Source organism: Musca autumnalis, unplaced genomic scaffold (genome assembly GCF_047663935.1).
Source record: "Musca autumnalis isolate F117 unplaced genomic scaffold, ASM4766393v1 scaffold_1, whole genome shotgun sequence".
Lineage (NCBI taxonomy): Eukaryota > Metazoa > Arthropoda > Insecta > Diptera > Muscidae > Musca > Musca autumnalis.
This window is the reverse complement of record NW_027411644.1, coordinates 330,740,294-330,763,563: the sequence shown is the minus strand read 5'-3', so window position 1 is coordinate 330,763,563 and position 23,270 is coordinate 330,740,294. Positions and strand designations below refer to the sequence as shown.

General features: G+C 34.8%; 1 protein-coding gene across 38 annotated transcripts in view; it reads right to left on the bottom strand.

The window, feature by feature from the left end:
- Fas1 (fasciclin 1 Fas1 domain-containing) overlaps window positions 1-23,270 on the bottom strand; it is a 69,510-nt gene that overhangs the window by 45,194 nt on the left and 1,046 nt on the right. For 20 of the 38 annotated variants that reach the window (XM_073962925.1, XM_073962928.1, XM_073962929.1 and 17 more), the window contains exon 2: window positions 21,217-21,835. In XM_073962925.1, the coding sequence (XP_073819026.1) occupies window positions 21,217-21,381 (165 nt within the window). In that variant the 5' untranslated portion in view covers window positions 21,382-21,835. Of the gene's footprint in view, window positions 1-333; window positions 367-21,216; window positions 21,836-23,270 lie in introns of all 38 variants that reach the window. The other 18 variants (XM_073962926.1, XM_073962930.1, XM_073962942.1 and 15 more) reach the window with 2 other exon arrangements.

Genomic DNA, 23,270 nt, shown 5'->3' with positions numbered 1-23,270 from the left:
AAAACGAAAATGCATTTCTTTGATTATCTGATAAATTTCCTCAACAAAACGAGGAGGAGGAGTTGGAGAAAATCAACAAAGTAAAGCAACAAAAAAGGAATAAACGCCAAAAAAGGAAACAAGAACATAAGATAAAACACAAACTAAGACAACTTGCCGCAATATTTACATAGCGGGCGGGCGGCACTGGGCCTGGTGGAGGAATGGTTGGCTGTACATACTAGGGTTGTAGGAACATTAACTAGACTTTTGGGTTGGTTGTTTTTAAGGTTGGTTGCTTTAATAGATAATTTTGTTGGTTTTTTGTTTGTTTTGTTGTTGAGGATATCTTACCCTAACAGGCATTAGTTTCCTTAGTGATGCAGTCTGTAAGTAGAAAAGGCCATAAAACACGATTTTTAAACAGCCAAAAAATCTTGGTTTTTTGTTTTCATTTTTTGTTATCAAGGCCAAAACATAAGACCATTTCTTTGGTTTCTTAATGGAACTAACGAAACGAAAAGACGTAACTGAAGAACAAGAAGAAATGGTTTTAGGTGTGTTGTTGAACTTTTATTGTGTGTAATGCACTGTTTTTATTGTTATTGTTGTTTGGTTGGATTGTTTGTCTAAATACAGAGAGTGGTTTTGAGTTGAATTTGTTAACTTGGTTGACTGAACGATCGATTGGTTGACTGTTGGATTGCTGGCTGGTTGGTATGCTGTGATAATGGTTTTGATTCAAACGAAAAAATTGAGAAGCATGGAAAATGAAACATAATTTACACGATAACAATGACAAACTAATAAAAAATAAGAATAAAAGGGAGCGTGTCAATGAATGCTTGCCAAGGATAATGATATACAAACGTACATAGATGAATGAATACAAAACAATAGAAACAAAATCTCTTAAATTAAAAAAAAATTGAACTAAACGTAGACATTCGACTAGACTACTGATAACTAAACACATATATAATACACATTTAGTATAGCATAAGAAATAGTGTGTGTACCGTACCCTACGTGGAAAAGATGTATGTAAGACCATCATTTGTATAGGTATTAACTTATTATTTTCATAAAATGATGTATTAAATAAAAGGGACAATGTCCATGAATGTCTCATACGTATCCACATTCGATAAATTAAGTAAAATATTCTGGATTATTGTCTTCTTTATTTTTCTGTATGCTTTTATACATATATTTATTACAATTTCCCAAATACATATTGAAATCCTCAGGATCAAATTTGATACAGTTAATTTAAACATAATTTCAAATATTCAACGGCATTTATTGTAGCTATATATGATCAGTACTAAATGTGAAAAACTAAACTCTTAAATGATTCTAAAATCAAATCACATTAATGACTGCCAAATTCAAAACTGTGAGTAATGGCCAGTTTCTCTCAGACGATTCGAATTCAAATACATTCGCATTTCCAACAAAACTCCTGTTGCTATAGAACACAAGATCAATCAAATCAAACAAAAGATTGAAAACAAAATTGAATCAATTATTTTTCAAAAACAAAATTCGAATCGTCTTAGTGAGACAGACCATTAATTAGTTTGGGTTACGAACAATTTCATAAGTAGAAAATTTGGCAACTGGGAAATGCTTGTTAAGCTCAAAGTTCAGAACTTGCAATATCTAAAGCCGAACATGAACAAACAAGTAAGAAAGTATCAGTCAGCTGTGCCGACAGATATATGTATAACCTCAGCCTCGGACCTAAAGAAAAGAAGTAAACATAATATGTTTGACATCTATAGGGTATTTTTGACAACGAAAAAAAAAAATTAAATATACATTTGTAACTAGTATCGCAAACACAACATGTTGTCAATAATTAAAACAAGATTCCCGACGAAAAAATGCGCCTCCGTAACATGGTCCGCAAGAAGAACTGTTTGGAAAAATTTTAAAACGATCCATGATAAGCTGTGGGAGTTATCCGAAGGACGATATAGTACATATTCCAACCTGATACATTACCTGATCAAATAATACGATGCGCAAAAGTTATCTTGCGGATTTGCCATTTTAGTTTGTGTCGTATGAGTTTCTTGTAGCTTTTAGGTCATTATCTCAAGAAGTATGGACTTGCCCTCGGAGCTCTTTAATTTCATTTTTCCGAATTTTGTGTGGGAGGTACGCGGAGGAGTGGACCGATGTGGTCCATATTCGAACGCGATCTATTCCTGAAATTAATATGCAAAGTTACTCCCTTCGAGAGTTATCGTGCGCACCATTTTAGCGAACATTTTTGAACTTTTGTGGGGGAGGTACCCAAGGAGTGGACCGATATGGCCATCTTCCAAATTGAATACCGTTTACGAATGCCAAATATTGGACCCGATCGGTTGCTTCGTTCGAGAGTTCTCATGCGCACTAGCCAGACAGACAGGCGTACGGACATTTCTCAATCGACTCCTAACAGAAACAGATTCCGTCCAAACATACTTGGGGTCTTAAACGATTATTTCCATGAGGCAAATTTTTTGTCGTATCAAAGTGTATTTACCCTCTTTAGCCTAAAGGCTGAAGGATAGACTGGTTTTAACCCAAAGGGAAAAATCGATGGATTTTTTATGCGGCACCCCCTAAAGTGTTTAGTTTTGTTACATTTTAAGATTCCCAACGTTTGAGTACAATCGGAATATGTTACCACGCGCCACTGGGGCCTCCAAGTTTTCGTAGTAATTTATATGTAGCCAACGGCTAATTTTCACGAAATTTCTGTACATACCACATTTATGGTCCAATCGATGAAATAATTTACCAGTTCATTTTTGTGGCTAAACAAGTAATCCTACAAAAATTGTTGAAATTCGGTTCAGATTTTAATATTAGCTATATAGGGCCCATGGAAACTTTCAAGCCCCAGTGGCACGTGGTAACATATTCCGATTGTACTCAAACTTTGGCAATCTTAAAATCTAACAAAACTAAACACTTTAGGGGGGTGCCGCATAAAAAAATCCGACATCGATTTTTTAAAACCACCAAAAATTACAAAAATATTTCTAGACCAGTTCCGAAGTTTTCGGTATTGATTGAGCCATAAACTACTAAAAGTATAAAACGTCCCTATGTAGGTTCAGATTTTGAACAGTCCTCATTTCAATGTCTTTTGTCGCAAACCAGTCTTCCTGCTATTTATCATTTCGAAAGATTGTTGACTTTTTAGAACAAATAAGGCATTTATCCACGATTTTATATAGCTTCAGACCCAAAATTTGAATATTGGACTTATTCAGTATGGATGAACGGCTTCACGTTATGGGCCATAGAAATCACGGCAGAACCTTTAGCAACAAAATACAGGTGAGGTTTGCTAATGTTATCCTCAAGCAATTATGAAAAAAAAATGTAAGTGTAAAGGCCTCGACACATAAGAAGCATGACATTCTTGCTTAAGTCCTATCTGGTAAATGACTAAAGACCTCGTTCGACCTAATTCAAATGTGATTCTGAAATCTTTTTATTAGGTCGAACTTGGTCTTTAGTCTTTTATCAGATATGACTTCAGCAAGAATGTCATGCTTCTTATGTGCCAAGGCCTTAATTGCTGTCCTTATTTGTTATTGAGTTCAAATATTGTTACGTTTTCTTTTCTTTTCCACATTTTAAATAAAAACTTTTTTTCGCATTTGTTTTATTATTTGCCTTGTTTTAATCTCCACATTTATGTCGCCTACATTTGTCTGCATTATGTAAAGGTCACATTACTTTGGCATTGAACGAACCCCGTAGACTTTCTGCAAGGCAACAATTGTCACAGCTTCACTTAAGCAACCCTGGGAGTTATTTTTAACTTCGAAGGAATTCTGTAGCTACTAGAGGTCATATTATGTGCATTATTATGTCCTTGTTTGTATTCTTACGTACATATGTATGTCCTTGCAGATGCTAGTAATTCATAAAAAATGTAAAGGAAGGACATATAACATTATTGCCTAGTTTTTTTAGTAACTTTTTGATATTAAGGTAAGAACTTTTTGTAATTATTTAAGTAGAAACAATAAATAAAAATATTTTTAAATTGGAAACGACTGAAATATTAATCGAATAAGCATAAATTCCAAAAAAAAAAAAAAAAAAAACAATGAAAGACTATGCAGATTTAGGTCTTTATATTTTGGAATAGTAGGAACCTTTTTTAGGTAATGTTAATGATAGGAAAAGCTGCGGAGTAGAATATACAAATATATTAATATGGGTAGTATTCTTATGCTCCCTGTGTATATCGAAATTTAATACTCCATAAATATAAATTTCTGGGCGTTTCCTGTATTCCGGTCGTGACAATACAAATGACACAATTAAATGCAATTAAGCAAAAATCCCCAACTTGAATTTACATTAACCACACATCAATCTTTTCAAAGATCCCTTAGGGATCAAATGCGAATGCAAACAGCAACCACAAACCATACACTGTGTATGTGTGTTTGCGTATGTGGTCGGTCCCAAAAGAAGCTATAATTGGAAACTATAAAAATTCAACTATAACTTCATCTTTTGAAATGGAAAGAATCAACTTTCTTAAATGAAATTAGTGAGGAGGTGGAGACGGCAGTGTAGCGACTGACATTAAAGGCCTAATACCGCATCATATAGGAAATTATGAAATTTAACATCTAATTAGTAATTTAAATACAAACTTAATTGCTTCAGCGGCAATGCACAAGTCTTGTGTCTAAAACTGGCAATTAATAAAACTCCAGAAAATAAATTTTATATTAGAACTAAATGAGTGCGTGCCTAATTGCGGGGAGGGGGCTGGCTGTATCACATTTTTATAAGACGCATACATTAATTGAGACCATTTCAGCTTGCATAGAAAGCATAATTTTATTTGAATTTAATGAAATGAATGTCTTGAAAACTGTGTCGACGTTTCGTTCCATTACAGCAGCTTGGTTTCTAATCATACTCCCCCTACTTCGTTCGATCCACCAATGCAGACGTAAACAAACAGTTGCCTCTTGTATATCGGACAGAAGTGTTAGATCTTGCACATAGAACGATGAAAGAAAATAGAATTGACTAAATGAATGTGACTGACTGGCTAATGGATGTGATCCATAAACAAGCATATTTTATCTGATGGGGACATTGCATTTGAAATAGTCCACTCTTGTATTCCAAAATGCATGCCGCTCTCAATCCCTCGGGCACAACATCATTGGTTGGTGGTCATAAAGGTCGTCACTTAATGCCGCCTAAAGATACACAAAAGAGAAACTGAAAAACAGCTTTAATCTTAATTAAATTTAATTGAACAAACGAGTGCATCAACAGCAGCCGCAGCATCATGATCATCATCATCGTTGCTTCTTCACCATTATCACTACTAGTTCCATGATCGAATTTTGTCCCACTACTGTGCATAGCATTTAAAGTCAAACCCACTACAGCTTGATGGTGATCGGCTACTGCTTGTGTCGCTGCTGCCCGTTTAGTTGCAGTTTTATTGTCGCATGTCATCGTTGTTAATGATGATGGGGGTGTACAGTTGCACACAGCAGCACCGGGGGGATGACAGAGCATCGTCTTACTGGCTTGCACATGAATAAATTGATGACGTCTTCCTAAATCATTGTCATCGACTTTTTTTAAATTCATAAAATAAAAATTCAAAGTGTATTTTGAGGCTTGGTTTTGTCTTTTTTTCTTCATAAAATAAATTCTAGCCTGAGAAAGTTTTTAAACTAACGGAAAATGTTCTTACAATTGTGTTATTTCGTAACGAGAGAGAATCCATCACTCAGACGCGTGTTTTTGCCAAGCCCTAATCGAAACACAGTGATCTATATTGACGGAATTTTTAAAATTTTTGTAAGGGAAAATATTTTTTCAAATTTATTTTGTGAGTTAGTTGAAGAAAATGTAGTAAAATTAGGTCGGAGTTATTCTCCTATTTCAGTTAAATTTCACGCAAAAAAAATCAAATTTGTTATTATATTTACTTCTCGAGTACACGCTAACATCTAGCGGAAGATATGGGCAACGTTCAAATACATTTTGGGTTCCTTTGAATGGGGTATAATCTTCAAATAAAACAGTATCGGGTAATGTTCATTTTGAAATGTGTGTAAATTGCGAAATTCCTCAAAATCACTTGATGCGCATGCGGTTTGTCAATACTGCGAATTCTTATCTTTTAATTTGTACACGTTTGCCAGGATTTACTTTGGCGGTTAAGATGTAGCATCGCCTGCAAAAAACGGCATAACGCTTATAATTTCCACAAAGTGCATACACTTTTTATGCGCATCCGATTTAACTATCATCCATAATAAAACACATCGATCTAAACCTATTTCGATAAAATCCATCAAGAACCGTGAATGTAGCATCACACACTATTTTTGGGATAAATCGGATACAGCTCCCATGCCACTAAATCTTTTAAACCGCTGTTTTCGCAAAAACGCGAGTGACGAGCCAGTTTCTTCATTGACAAGGAAACGATCCACAGAAAACGCGATCAAATCCGCGATATTTTCAAAAACATTTTTCGCACATTTTTCGGTTTTTGCAGTTGCTGTTTTCGCCGTTCTAGTGGATGGATTTTCACGATCTATGATTTATACGATCCGGACCGTCAAAAAACTAAAATATCTTGGGGTCCCAGCACAATCAAAAGGATATTGAAAATACTGTACCCAAAAAATAGGATTTTTCGAAAAAATATCGCACTAAATTTTGGCCTTTGGCGGTGGATTACTGTGATGCTGTTTGGGCTACATAGTCAATATACATTTCAAATTGTGCGTAATCGCGAGTACTTTAATACTATTAATGCTTCTTAGAAAAAGCCGAATGCGCGTCTTTGTTAAATAAAAAATACAAAAAACAGCTAAAATCTGGCTTCAAAATGTCAGCATCCATAAAAGGTGGATGCAGTGGAAATTTTGAAAAGTGATATATTAAAAGGATAATCTTCATTTTGTATTTTAACGGTTTTACTTTATTTTATTTTTTTCTTTAAACGGTTTTACCGGCAATCGAACAACAATGTAAAAAAACTCGTTTGCTTCAACGTGTTTTTACCTATTTTTATCCATTTACGCGGTCATAGGTTCCGCGCAAATTAACCTTTTTAGCCAAATTTTTGAGCTTCGATCAAAAACAATTAATTTGGTCCAACTATGGTCATATTTTGTGATACGCGTGAATAGCGCGCGTATTATAATAGTGCAAACCTTGGCTTCATCAATGTTAAATTTTTTCGACTTTCCCTCATATACACTTTGATACGATCAAAATTGTGCCTCTTCAAAATAATGGTTTTATATCCCAAGAATGTCTGGGCGAAATCCGTTTCAGATAATTTGTAGTTGTTGTAGCAATGTGTCCCATCTCACAAAGGTCGAAATCATCGATCTAGTGGCGTGAAATTAATAACTTGCCAACGAATTGAGATATGTTTTTGAAATTTTGTTGCACAAACTCAACTTGTGTCTGTGAGTAATAATGGACTGAGTATGAACAATATCGGTGAATATTTTCGTATAGCCCCATATAGCGATACTTCCCGATTTTCTGTGAAGATTTAAGCCACACTTTCCTACCAATTTATGTAGCTGTAATTTGGAACAGGGTCAATTAACTTTACCGTTTGAGTATATGACCCATATAACAGTACCTCCAGATTTTCAGTATTTTGAGTATTTAAGCTACATTTTCAGACCAAATTAACTGAATTTTGATATTATAAGTTCTCGGTGGTCAAACTTTTCTCCACCAAAAATTGTGAACATAGGTATTCGCTTTTGATATAGCCCCCATATAACTCTATCGGCATAAGCTACATTTTGGAATCTAGAATCGGAATCTAGGAAGTGCCATTTAACCTGTCAAAAAATCATTGGACTGACCATTATATAACATTTGTAGTTATACAACTATGTATCACCAGGACCCCATCTATTTTTTTAAATTAAAAAACATCCTCTTCTACCAATTAAAAAAAATTTAGTTTTAACAATTAAACAAATATAAAGATAGTTTTTAGCAACAATTTTCTTAAAATCTGATGCGGCAAATTGTCTTGCATTTCGATGATAGGTATACTCCTTCATGTTCCTCCCACACAAAATTTGAAAAAAGTACAGTTAATTCCTCGTTTCGGATCGTTATGAATTTTTTGGAAAAAAATTATTTTTATACGACGGTCCATACTTCCTATGAAATTGGTAAAAAAAAAAACTAAAAAACCCCTATAGACGTCAGAAGTATTGTGTTTACTTCTTTACTTTAGGTTCGAAGCTGAGGGTAAAGCTCTGTCGGCAAAGCTGACTGCTACTTTCATACTTGTTTTTTTATGTAAAATAAATATTAAATTCTGAATGACAATAGGTTCGAAAACATAAAAACAAGTCAATGCTTTATATATTTCAGGTCACTTTCATTTGCTGGACTTTCTTAATCTTTAAACGAAACCAATGAGACAAAACTGATTTTATTTTTCTGTCGAATTTTCCTTATCATTTAGGGTAAATGACATTCTATGGAAACGTTTCAAAAGAACAAATTATTATTCCAAGATTCCATCTCAAATGGAAGGAATAAAATGGAAATATGTTGATACCATTTACAAATTTATCAACCGTTTTGGTGGGGAACGGGGGAAAGTGTTCAAAAGGTAACTTTAATGATTATTTATCTCGTTTGAATTTGAAAATTGTTTCATAAAAGGTGTAACAAATTATTAATTTAATCTCTGTTCCCTTGTCGTTTATATTTATGAGATTAATTTAGTAGACACTCGTCTGTGTGTTTTTGTTTACGAAAGACGTTCTAATGTTGTCACCACCCAGAGAGTGACAGAAGAGCTCAGATGACGATGATGCTGACTGATGCTGATAATGTTGACAATGGTGCAGCCTAACCACCCGTTGAGTGGCTAAATGCGCTCAAATCCATTTGAATGTTGATAATGCCTTTGGAATACTCAAACACATTTCGACCAATAAAATTATGAGTGGCTTGGTTTTATTTCAAACACAGATTCAAATGCGTATTTATGTTTTGTTTTTCCAAAGTGACGTCATTTATTTATTGTTTTGTTTTCATCCGTAATTTGTTTGGGGAGGTGGAGAAAATCGGCTTAATGCCTAAACCGTTAAAACTCGTATTTGTTGATTGTAAACAATGATAAAGTAGATAGAGATGATTATTGCTGCTATAAATCTGCTGTTGGAAAAGTAAAACCAGTGTGCCTCAGTTATTCCGAATGATAATGATGTTGATCATGACAATCATCATTACGCTGATCGTCTGTGAAAATTTGCCCAGTGATCATAATTTGTAATGTCAACTACACAGGAAGTTAGGTCATAGTAAGTAAAATAACGCTACTACTGCAGCTTCTGCTGCTGTTGACAATGAACGAATAACAATTTAAAAGGTCAATCATGGTGACAAAAAAAAACACAACTGCGATGCCCACGTTCTTCATCGCGACGATGATGATGTTGATGATATTTTGTGGCTATTCTTATTCTGCTCGGTCGTTGATAATTGGAATTGTACACAACAAATGCTATAAGGTTTTTTTGTTGTGGAAAATTCACTGTCATACTTTTATTACTTTTATTTGATATACATATTTACGGTGATTAGACAAATTGTATTGAAAATTTTAATACAATTGAAACGAGTTTAACGTTAAAAATACCATTTGAGCCCATCACACTTTTGGATATTATGTTTTGCTTTTATGTTCTTTTTTCAACATTTGAATAATCTTTTTTGAGAATTAACAGAGCTGAACGCTGTTCCATTGTTTGGAAGCAAAAGTTCCGTAAACTTTTACACTCTCTCTTTCGCTATTTGTTTTCCGGTGGCCATATGTTTACGAGGGTTGGAGAAAATCCCAAAAGTTGGGATTAGGTTCAAATTCAAAGCAATAGGCATCTATAAAATGTATGCACATGTATTTTTTGTTATAACATTTGATGGATAACTTCGTATCTTCAAAAATATATTTTTTTAATTATTCTTCTTATAATTCGCCCAACATAATACTAAACATTTTAAATAATTACTCATTATTATTCTTTTATAAACAAAAAGCTAATAATTGGATCAATCGTGTATTCACTTTAACGTCAGTAGTGGTATATTTACTGGAAGCTCACATAGATCTATTACTTTGTCTTAAAAATGTATCGTGTATTGATAATGTGAAAAATGTTCGATCTCGTCATTATATTGATTTCCAATGTAAACTTTACCTTATGTTAAAGCTTTTCTACAAATATAATCCGTGCCTGATAATAGTGGTGTTCCAGGACTATTTTTTAAGTTTTTACCTAGATTCTAATTCCGTAGGATACAAAGCCGCATTGTCCTGGTTGTTTACCAAATATTGTATATGTATTTTCCAAATTAACACTGCAAATGTCATCATGTTTCTTCCCCTACCATGCATTAATCAAACCTACTCATGCCAAAATAAAGCCAACACACGCCAACAATAACTTCCGCTTTTGACCTCGTGCCTTATGTTAAACATCAGCCGTTATTCTAATTACACAAATGTACGACTATTTTATGGCCTAAACTAACGTATGGTATGGGTGATGATGTTGCTACATTTCAAATAGACTACATGGATGGGCTATTTCTGTGTGTTGTATTCATTCATTCGCTTGCCTATGGACAGGTAAGGAAAAAATTCAGTTCGGTTTTGTTACATTTCTGTGAGGGTGTTTCAATGGTTGGTTGACATAAGGTCTGGGAGCACTCGCACAATTGAAAAAATGTTATGGTAACCTGAGCATTGGTAAATATTTGTACGCATACACACTCACTCAGTGAAGTGTTTGCTACGGGAGAAAGAGAGAGCATTTCTATGGTATGTTTTTCCCCAGTCATCTTTAACACCATCAGGCTTCCCTTCCCCCTTAACTCTGGCCAATATATTTTGTGTTTACATTAAGTCATTGGTGAAAAATATGCGAGAATACAAAACGGAATTTTCAAACCGACCTCAACAACTCACTGACTGACGGTTCGTTATATGTTATGTGGTTATAACACCACACTCTACTTCCTTTAGTCACTATGACGTTATTTGCAACTTCAGAAAGGTGGGAGTACAAAAAAAGTGATTAAGTAAATACTAACACAAAAATATTCAAAACATTTTTTCAAAATACATTTTCAAAAAATAAGAGTCGAAAAAGTATTTTAATATTTTTGTTTGATTTCAAATTACGGCAATATAGTTTGATAAAAAATGTAGCTGATCTGACTAGATGACCTAATAGGTGGGCCGCTTTAAATTAATTTAGTAGATTTTCAATGAATTCTGCAATTGTTTAAGATCGTTGGTAGTCGTATATGTGTTTCATATTCGGCATTGAATTCCCCATCCCTGACATTACTAGGGTTATGACTTTTTGACCTTTCTTTCTTAAAATTGTTTTTTTTTTAATACTATGAATGAATGACTTTTTGCCTATTATTGGCTATAATAACTTTTATTCCATTTAAGTATTGAACAAGTAAAAAAGAGGTAAGTTCGGCCGGGCTGAACTTTTTTATATCCTCCATCATGAAATACTCTGATCGGTTGGTTGGTACCGTTATATGGGGGCTACAAGAAAACGTGGACCTATGTCTATAATTTTAGTTGGAGAAGATTCTTGATCACTGTGAACCCTAAATGACAAGTTATAGTTAATTCGGTCTGAAAATGTAGCTAAAAACGTCAAAATACTTATATGGGGGCTATACCAAAACGTGGATCTATCGTAACAATTTTTAGTGAAGAAGTATTTTGGCCATTGGAAACCTCAAATGTCAAATTTCAGTAGTTAAAAGCCTCAAAATACTATAAATCGGGAGCTATTTTTAGTAGATAAGCGTCTTGGTCATTGGGATCCTCCAAAAAATTGGGATCCTAATTCGATCCAAAAATGGAGCTAAAAGCCTCAAAATATCTTAAAACGGAACCGTTATATGGGACCTATACCAAAACGTGGCCCGAAAACATAGTGTTTCGGCCAGCGGCTGCCAATCCAGCATCAAACCTATCCTTGTATGCTGCTACAACAACAACAGTAATAAACGATATGTTTACAGGGGAGCCTAAAACCTGCTTTATGGAAGCATACTTTTTACTTACATATATTTAATGTTTGTGCCAAGGCACATTTATATAAGGTAAAAGTGACAATCAGCTGTATTCTTACTTTTTTGTAAGGGTCTACTCATGAAATTTGAAACTTCGAAATTTGCTACCATAAAATACTGATTATACCCTCAGCATTTATGCTTACGAGGGTATATGCACTTTCATACGGGCAAAATGTGCCTCATCGAAATAATGGTTTTAGACCCCAAGTATGTTTGGACGAAATGTGTTTCAGACAATTTGGAGTTGATTTAGCAATGTCCGTCCGTCTGTCTGTCTGGCTGGCTGGAGCGCACAATAATTCTCGAAAGGAGTAATATTCTGTCCAAACTTAGTTTAAGTTCGAAGATGGGTTATATCGGTCCACTCCTTTCGGCACCTCCCCCACAAAAGTTCGAAAATGTTCGGAAAATTTGTGCGCACGATAACTCTTGAAGGGAGTAACCAATTTGGCGCATACTTTGTACATCGTGAAATTTCGACCAGACTTAACTGAGGTTCCAATATGGACTCAATCGGTCCACCCCTTCGGGTACCTCCCACACAAAATTTCGGAAAAGTTCAGTTTAGGACCTGCTCTCGAATCGGTTTAATTTTTGTTGTACCAACTTGTATTCACTGTCCGCCATACGACGGTACAAGTTTCATCAGGGGCAAGTCCACACTTCCTGAGCAAATAGCCTGAAAGGTGCCAAAAACCCTTATGACACCTTGTGTAGTGGTTGGAGCGCAAGATAAATCTAATGCCGATTCGGTACAAAATGTGGCCTTCGTAAAATTTTGTGCAAACTTAGTTTAAAGTCGAAGATAAGCCATATCGGTCCCCTCCTACAGTTACCTCCCCCACAAAACTTCAAAAATGTTCGGAAAATTTGTGCCCACGATAACTCTTAAAGGGAGTGACCGATGTAATCTATACTTTGCACATCCTAATATATCCACCAGAACTGTTTAACCGATTTGTTCCAACATTTGGTCTTCGTCATATTATATTCAAACTTAGTTTCATGGCAATACCGGTCCACAACTTCCGGTACTTCTCCCCAATATTTAAAAAATTTAACTAAAATGCTAGGACGATATCACCTGAATGGGCCAACCAATTTGGTCCAAACTTTGGATCTCCTAATATTTTGTCAAATTTTAGTTTAATTTTTAAAATGGGTCACATCGGTCCCCCTGCAGTTAATTCCTAATCCACTTTTTTGTCGGCAAGTTCAAAGGTCCAAAAAGGGCCATAAAATTCTGCAGGCACCTTAAGTACATTCGATCTGTCCGTAGGTGAAAGTTTCACTTCACATTAGCTGAGGGTATATATCTGTCGGCAAAGCCGACTGACACTTTTTTACTTGTTTTCATCCTAAACGTGTAATAAAAATTACCTACGAGAGTTCTGAATGCGTTATATTAACATTTTGATTCAAATTTGTTCTATTTTAGAGGATTTCTAAAATGTATTTATGTTTTTCCTGAAAAAAAAATTTGGAACGACCCTATTATTCAAATTTTCTTTGACAATTAATTTTCAATAACAACAATGTTGTTTTTGTTAATTTGTTAGTTGTTATAATTCATGCATATACCTTATATAAATTTGCCTTGGTTTGTGCTATTGAATTATTGTAAAGGTGTGCAAGACAGCTTGAAGCCGTCAAATATAAAACAAATTTCAAAACCAAAGTAAATTTAGTAAAATCTTTAGTGATAAATCACAATTCAGCATAATAGGTCTTCTCTCAAAAATGACATTAAATATATTCCTCTGGATGCCACCTACATTGAAATAGAACTTGTATCATATTAAATCCAATTTCATTATAAATTGATTTAATTTTGTTCAAGAGCATGTGATGAAGTATAAACATAGATGTTTGTTTGCTTAGCACATTCCATTCGAGAGATTTACTTTGATCATCTTCTCTTCTTCTTCATGGTCTTCCTTCAATTTGGCTTTATACAAAAACCTTCCTTCCGCAAAAGCCCACATACTCAACAAAATATTCCCGTTTACCATTCCTGTCTTGAATTACAGCGTACCATACAAATATTTACATATTCTCTTTCACACGATATACATACAAGGCATGCCGACGTTAATACATGGCATGAGTGGATAAGTATTTAATCTCACAAACACTCATTGAAACCATTGAAGTACACAAATTACGTCTGGTGCATCCTTGGAATGGAAAAAATCTCAAAATGCCACAGACAGTAGGGAGAAGGCTATGAGTTGACATTGTCATTGGCAAGACATTAGTAATTATTTACTTATTTTCAGGACTAAATTGATTTGGAAAGATAATAAATTCAACTTCCATTAAATAGTTATTCAAATCATTTTTTGTTTGTTTTTGAATTGTTGAAAAGGCAAATTATAAGATTTTACACTGTAACCAGTGTAACTAGTCGAAGATAAAAATTGTATATACCTACATGGAATTTAAATCATCCCAGTATGATCCCATTAAAATCTTTTCAATAGTTACGGATACAAAGATATTCACATCAGTGGGAGGCCTCTTGTATTAAAGATACTAATAACCATAAACGCTAAAACCAATAATGGAAGAATAAAAATGAAACTTGAGAAGAGTACGAAGCAACAGAAAAATGACACACATAATGTTTTGTAAAGCAATTTCTTTTTTTCTCTCAATTGTTATCTGGGCTGTTTTATTCTGCCACTGGAAGAAAAAGTTCTTCGTTACAAAACAATGCGGAATGTTTACAGGTTGCATTACATAAAAAGGTACAGAGAATGGCAACAATGCATAACTGAAAATGTTGGGCCAAAGGCAAAAGGGAATATGAGAAGTGTATAACATTGCATAAATGTTCGTGAAAGCATAGAACGAAAACATTAACTCATTTGCTTTTGAAAAGGAGAAAAGTAAAAAGGGGTTATTATACTGCACAGACACATACGATAGCATGATGAATACACACTCAAATCCTTGGGAATTACTCGTATTGTTGTTGGAAGGTAGTTGCATGCCTACCTGTTTGCGTCAATGAATGACTGTTTAAAAGCCGCAGATGAAAAACCTTGACCTTTATGTTGCTGACTTAAATCGATAATTTTAAACTAACAAAAAATAAACCAACCACAAGCTTATTTCAATTGAAATGTTCCAAATAAGTGGAATATATATACAAATAAATATTAAAATATTCCAGTAAGCTGCGTTATCAATTACAGCAGCTGCATTGATAAGAATTGTTTGTTTGTTTGTCTAAGTTACATTTCAAGGTTGCCGTGGCAAGTTGCATTGAATACAGTAAATGTCAAAGAGCAAATCCAACTATTGACGTATGCCACGAAGGCACGAAAGGACAAATTCACAGTTTATAACCTTGTGTTATATGCTGTGCACACCTGTTTTGAGATATTAACTAAAACTTTGCTGTCGCAGAATATGACAGCGTATGCTTGTGGCAGTTGAGAATTACATTGAATGATGCGTTTGAATATGACATAATATTACATACCTATATACACCCGAATTTAAGGAGTGTAAATAAATTATTATTGTATTTTTTCAAGAGATTTCTAATATGAATTAATAATATTTAGATAAATCGAATTTCATTGAAGAAGAAAGTACAGAAATATTACCGTCTAAGGACTCCCTAATTTCAGAAAAAGTAAATAGTAAGAGTTTTATTGACTTAATAAAACGAAAACTATTTTCCGTAAGTACCCAAAGGCGATAGGAGACAGTGCTACTGATTCTATTTATACCCTGCACCACATTGTGTCTTTGTGCATTCGTGTGTAACATACAAAGGAAACGAGATAGACCTATAGTACTTTTTAAGGATACCAGTTCATTGTTATGGCTAAAAAAGGAACCCCACCAAAATTGATAGAAAAAATGTGCATATTTCATTTATTTACACATATCTTTATTATTAAAAAAGCACAAGCCTAAGGAATTCAGAATTTTATAAAAAAAAAATCAAAAACATTTTAAGTTGCAAATAAAAGTGGACATAACTAAAAAACCCTCCAATCCTCAAAATACCGAAAATCGGGAGCTACCGTTATAAGGGGGGCTATACCAAAACATTAGTCGATATTGTTCATATTCCTCCATAATGATCCCACAGCATCATCTGGCCAAATACAAAATTGCTTAGATTTAAAAATTAGCAAAATAACGATTCACAGAAGAACGGTAAAGGCCGGTTTATTCAGTTGACGACCAGCAAAAAAAAACTTTTCATATCGTCAAAACATGAAAAAGTCAGACTTGAATTCACCAAAACCCATCTGAACTGGAGTGTCCAAAAATGGAGGACTGTGCTGTTTTCTGATGAATTTAAGTTTAATTTAAAGCATAAGGTGTAGGCCAAATGGGCAACGATTAAATCGTAAAAATTGGAAAGGCACTATAAAACATGGAGGCGGCAACATAATCGTCTGGGATTGTTTCTCGGGGCAAGGGATTGGACTAATTCATAAAATTGATGGAATTATGGATCGTTTCAAGCATCGTAACGTATTAAAAGACGTGATGTTGCCCTTTGCTGAAGAAAAGATGTCACTCATATGGACATTTCAGGAAGATAACAAGCCAAAATATGCATCGAAAGTTGTTAAAGAGTGGTTCCAACACAATTCGGCAAAAGTTCTCCATTGGCCTGCCCAATCCCCTGATCTTAACTCTCGTTTGGGACTTCTGGGAGATCGTTAACTAAAAAATCAACCGAAAAAATGCAAAACCAAACAAAATTTATTTGAAGCTGCAAATGTATTCTACGTGTTTTATAACCATGGTAAATGTGTTTTCAAAGTTTTATCGGTTTCATATGGTTCAGTTTTACCGGTGATTTAGTAGTTCCACCATTTTTGTGGCCCCCAAGATTATCTGCCATTGTGGAATAGACTACATGGCTGTCTATGCACATTTTAATGCAATTACAACATCAAATAGATTACACCTCCTGCACATACATTTGTCGAAATAGGCTGTTTGTTATTTAGCACACCCGAAAAAGTTAGTTCAGAAAATAAACATATCACCCCCAAAATAACTCCATTTACCATTAATATTATATCAGAGTTTTTTTTTGTTAACTCATGATATCGTTTGTGTGTTTTAAATTCCCTATTATAATTATATGTCATTTTTATTACGAAACTATGAATGAAACTCCTGTGAATGGTTGGTTGGTGGTGGGTGGCAACATTTTTACCAAATGTTAGTTGGCCTTAAAAAATACTCAAATATCCTTTTCCCCCTCCCAGAAGACTTCAATCTATAAATATCAGTTTCAGGTGTCTTTTTTATACCACCCCCCTCTCCATGCTTACTGTCACCTGGCTACAACATATGGTCGGTCGGTCGATTACATACTTGGCCATAATTTCTTAACTTATCTGCTGTTCCGCTAGAATGCGTTGTATGTCCGCCGCAATAGGTTTGCTTAAAAGGTTTCGATTTCGTTAACTGAAATTCTTTGCAATGAATGAATGAAAGACATCGAAAAGAGAATGAATGGCTGACATAAAAGAATGGAATATTTTCTATCTCTCTCTATTAACATGTAAGATTATATTCTGTTACATTTTTTTTTGCTATGTTCTTTCTTTTCCAATTCAGGTGGAATTTCGAAATAATTTCCAAAGTATCCATTGTTATGTGGCATAACATGTCGTCGGTGTATTGTATAGAAGAAGTATCATGTTTTCCATTTCTATGCATTGCATTTTCTTCTATTCAATCCATATTTGTTGCTGTTCTTAGATCTGGCAATGGTCTAAGAATTGCAAAAACCAACAACAATACAGAACAACCATCCATAATGGTCTTGGTAACCTAATACTTCTAAGTCTGATACCTAACAAAAAGTCACTACTGCCTTCTTTCATTCATATTCTGCAGTTTTGCTATCTGTCCATCGATTTGTCGGTTGGGAAATAGTTCATTTTCTTGAAAACATAACATCAATGACAAAGACAAAGACTCGGTTTGAGGGCTTGGTGGCAGGTTGTGCTTGGCTGTCTGTCTGGCTAACTGACTTGATTGGTGGTAGTTTTTGCACACCCGGGATTTTGTATTAACACTTGAAACCAATATTTGCTGATTTGGCTAAAACACATTTAGCTGTTACAGTTTTAAGCAACCGTCATCAAAAACAGACATTGCGGAAAGATGTCAAAAACAATCTCTCTATTCAAAAATTGTTTGGAGATCATGTATTGACCTTTGTAATCCCCAGCTGCCTTTTCAGGCGGATGAGAGTTCTTTGTATAGAAAAATGTTGACAGCATTTGATTAAGATATGTTGAATTCCAATTGTGATCAATACAAAAGATTCCAACTTATTGGAGGAACAGACCGCTGGGGTATATTACATGTGACACTGGGATATTTGTATTCTTCAACGGATAAGTAAAAAAGAATAAATGCCAAGAAATGTCTAAAGTTTATCACAGTTACTTTTTGGCACAAATTGCCCGTTCAAACCACTTGTGTCAGTTTGTAATATCAGATTGTGTCATTACAAAGTAATGTAAACAAATTACTGTTTATTCTAAGAGACTCAGATCCAGGAATTTAATATTATTATAGTGAACACCAGAAGCGAAGGAGAACATTAAAAACACACCACAGACCATGGTAAAATTATATATAAATTCGCTAAAAATGTACAAACAAGTAAAAAAGTATCAGTCGGCTTTGCCGACAGAGATATACCCTCAGCATGTATATATTGTAAAATTTTTCCCCAAAAAACGTATGTATTTAGGGGTTTTTAAAAAATTTGGGAATTTGAAGCGACAAAAATGTTCATTAGGATTAGATATCAAAAGTTTTGCGGAGGAGATACTAAATGGGATGGATCTACATTGACCATTATGGAAGTGGATTTCCAGCCACTACATATTGTGCCATAGGGGGTTTTTGTACCCTTCGGGATGTTTGCTCAAGAAGTATGGACTTGCCCATCGTAATTGAGGCAGCGAATGCAAGTTGCTTCAACAAAAATCAAAGTGATTCGATAGCAGGTCTTAAAGTGAACTTATCCGAAATTGTGTGTGGGATGTACCGGATGGAGTGGACAAATATAGTCCATATTTGAACCTGATCTATATCTAGTAGATATATTAGGATGTGTAAAGTATGGACCGATTCGACCACTACCTTCAAGAGTTACCGTATGAACAAATTTTCCGAACATTTTTGAACTTTTTTGGGGGAGGTACCTGAAGGAGTGGACCGATATGGCTTATCTTCGAACTTAAACTATGTTTGGACAAATATTACTAAGGCCAAACTTTGGACCGAATCGACAGACCTGTTCGAGAGTTATTTTGCCCTCCAACCTCCTCACTCGGTGTCATAGGGGTTTTTTGCAACTTTCAGGCTATTTTCTCAGGAAGTATGGACTTGCCCCTGATGAAACTTATACCGTCGTATGGAGGGCAGTGAATACAAGTTGCTAAAGCAAAAATCAAAGCGATTCGAGAGATGTTCCTAAACTGAACTTTTCCGAAATTTTGTGTGGGAGGTACCCGACGGAGTGGACCGATTGAGTCCATATTAAAACCTGATCTAAGTCTGGTACACGCTCCACGATGGGCAAAGTATGGACCAAATCGGTTACACCCTTCAAGAGTTATCGTGCGTACAAATTTTCCGAACATTTTCGAACTTTTGTGGGGGAGGTACCGGAAGGAGTGGACCGATATAGCTCATCTTCGAACTTAAACTAAGTTTGGACAAAATATTACGAAAGGCAAAATTTGAACCGAATCGGTTCATCCCTTCGAGAGTTATCGTGCGCTCCAGCCAGCCAGACAGACAGACAGACAGACGGACGGACATTGCTCAATCGACTCCAAATTGTCTGAAACACATTTCGTCCAAACATACTTGGGGTCTAAAACCATTATTTCGATGAGGCACATTTTGCCCGTATGAAAGTGTATATACCCTTCATAGCCTAAAGGCTGAGGGTATAAAAATATTACAATTCCTATTCATAGGCTTTTTGCGGTCGCTTCTAACTACTAATGGCTATATTACACCATATGCTTTTTCACATGTATGTAGTCACTTTTGGTATACTAATATACAGACCAGCTGATGTTATACATGTGAAAAAGCATATGATGTAATATAGACATTATTTCGTGCGACATTCTCTTGTTACCAAAAGGTTGGTTGGTAAGTATTCATGGCAACCAAAAAGTGCTACATAATCCCCTTTGGCAGTGGGCCGATTTTATGGGTCGATATTTAATATGTGCAAAACATATCTAATCTTCTTCTTCTTTTTGATGTGTTACATCTTAGAAGAAAATATTAAGCACTGAAATTGGCTCCTTTTCCATCTTGAAAATGTACCGTGATAACAATGCACCCTTACTGAAGCATAAAGACCTTGCAGTGCGCCTGTTTTACGACTAAAGTACATATTTAAAATTTCAAACAGGTTTCATATGAAACAATTTCTGGCAAACTTAATATGTTTCTTGGAACCAAAACTTTATTGGAGGAATAAATAATTTTAAAAAAACAACACTCGGCACCACTATTAAATTTACAAAATACTCCACGCCCTTATTGGTGGGTGTTGCTTGCAATGCCACATCTATAGAAAATATTGTTATTTTTTATGAAGCTCATTACTAAAATCCCCAGTTAAAAACACCCGGTGTTTATCTTGATTATGTAAATTATATACGGTATCAGCTGCTGTGGAGGTCAATAAAATGAAGGAGGACGTTAAAATACAAAATCTCAAAAACTAAATTTGTAAAAAAAAATATATTTAATGATGAAGAATTTACTTTCGGCACAACGAATTAGGTTCGTCCATATTTAATCAAAAATTATTTTTAAATTATATTTAAACATGTAATGCTGAACACCAAATCCCACTTTCATTGCCATAAATAAACTTTTCTTTAGTCTGTTTCCATGGTCTATGTTTCGGTATAAGCTAGATTTGTTTTTTTTTCTGAACGTCATATGTGTGTTTGTTTGTTTCTTTGTACGCTTTTGTGTGTATTCATTTAATTTGATTGGCATAGTTCAGGTTGCACTTACCTGTGATAAATCGGGGTCCTCGCTCAACTTGGACAATATCGATGACGACGCCATTTGGGGCACCAGCAACAGCAGACCGCATAACGCAAACATCCTTTGCAAATTTAGTGGCAATGCACCACCACCTCCGTCACCACGAGCACCACTACGCTTGTGAACAAACATTATACGGCGAACAGACCAAGAACCGTGGCGACACACCAACACCGACAGAAGGACGACGACGGCTACTGCGACAATAGCAACAACGACGACACGAACAACACCACTTGTGTGCAAATTCGATTTAGGTTATGGTTGGTGGATTGTCCTTTTTACGTTTTTTTTGTTTTGTTTTTTTTTTTGTCTTCAACGAAAGTTCAATTGAATGGTGTCTCCCGCGCTAAACCGTTTTTTTTTATTTCGTAGAATTAAAGGGGTATTGAATTCTCTTGCTCTCTTTTTCTGAGACCTTTGTCGATTTTGAACAAAAAACACAAAAGGATATTAAATTCCTTTGTTTTTTTTTAGAAATTTGTATTCTTTTGTTTTTACTTTGTTTGGCTTTCGTATTTTTAAAGTTTAATTTTTCTGGGGGTTCAAGTTTATTTCGATACACGCTTTAACACTGCTGCTTCTGCTGTTGGGACAAGAAGAATAAAAAGTAATGTAAAATAGAAAACAATTATCGATATTTAAATTTGCAGGAAAATTTGGCCTATCCGACCAAGAACGACCAAACTATGAGTTGTTTTATTATATAAGTTGTTTGTCGAATGAAATTAATTGCACGCTATGCTCTATGTAAATAGCTGGGCGAAAACATCAACAAAATTACTATCCAAAACGAATATGACGTCCACAACTTATGACTTTTATTGCTTCGTTTCTGTGGTCAATGGGCCTTTTCGATTTGTTGTTTCCTTTTTTGCGTTTTTGGCTTTTTCAAACGAAAGGTATTATTACAAACACTCGAACCCCTTATACCCCCACCACCCTGATACAAAGTATAGGGCAATTCGGGGCAATGTCAAAACAACCCAGATTTGTTTTTAGAACAAAACTGAAATAAAAAATTAAGAAAGTGGTAAAAACAAAATCGATTGATTTGGCCTTTTCACCTCGGTTGGTTGGTAGGGTAGTAGTTGATGGGCCAAGTATTGGTTTTCGTCTCAAGTTTAAAAATAACAACAAAAATAATACAACAAATTGTTCAGACCCTTGTAAGGTTTCTTGTGTGCTTGGGGTTTCTGTTTTTATTGTTGTAGAGGAAATATAATTTAGTATCCTTTTTGCAACTGTTTGTTGTTAACTTTGTCCTGCTTCGTTGTTCATTCGTTATTTTTGGTATTCTCTGAGCACTTGCTTTGTCTTTCAAGGATTCTTAGTTCTCCACAATTTCGTGCAGTTCATGGCAAAAACGAACGTCGTTATGTCACTTCTTCAGCAATTCAAACAGGCTCACTCACATACACACGCAACATTGGACTAGGCACAAACACACCGTTAAAATAACGGTTGTAAAAGAGAGGGAACCTTGTGTCACAACTCGCATAAAGGAATATTTATAACATTTACGACAAAGCTCAGTTGTTTGTCGAATGATATGTGCTCGTAACACTCTTGCTCCCTACCATTATGACTGTCAAAAAAAAAGTTCGTGTTACTCAAACTAATAAAAAAGAATCTGAGTCACCCAATAATAATATGGTCAGGACTTTTTTTCGTATCTTAAAAAAAAATTCAAACATGGGCTCACAAATGTTTGAAATATTTATTAATAATTAAAAATTAAACAAATTAAGCAATAAAGTTCTGTTAATGTAATCAATCGTCTTGTGGTCCAATCGTAAAAACCCGCCTATTCCCTTTCTTAACGGTACTTAAGAACTATTATATGTTTAATCATCACGGATTAGATAAGCGTACTTAAGTAGTGTCTAGGAGACTCGTAAATATATTTAAATGAAAATGTATATTTAAAAATAGACCCAGTAATGGATGGAATTATGCAGGAAAGATTTGCAACTAAATGTCCTATACCTATATGTATTTTGGAAGAGACAAGTAAGGGG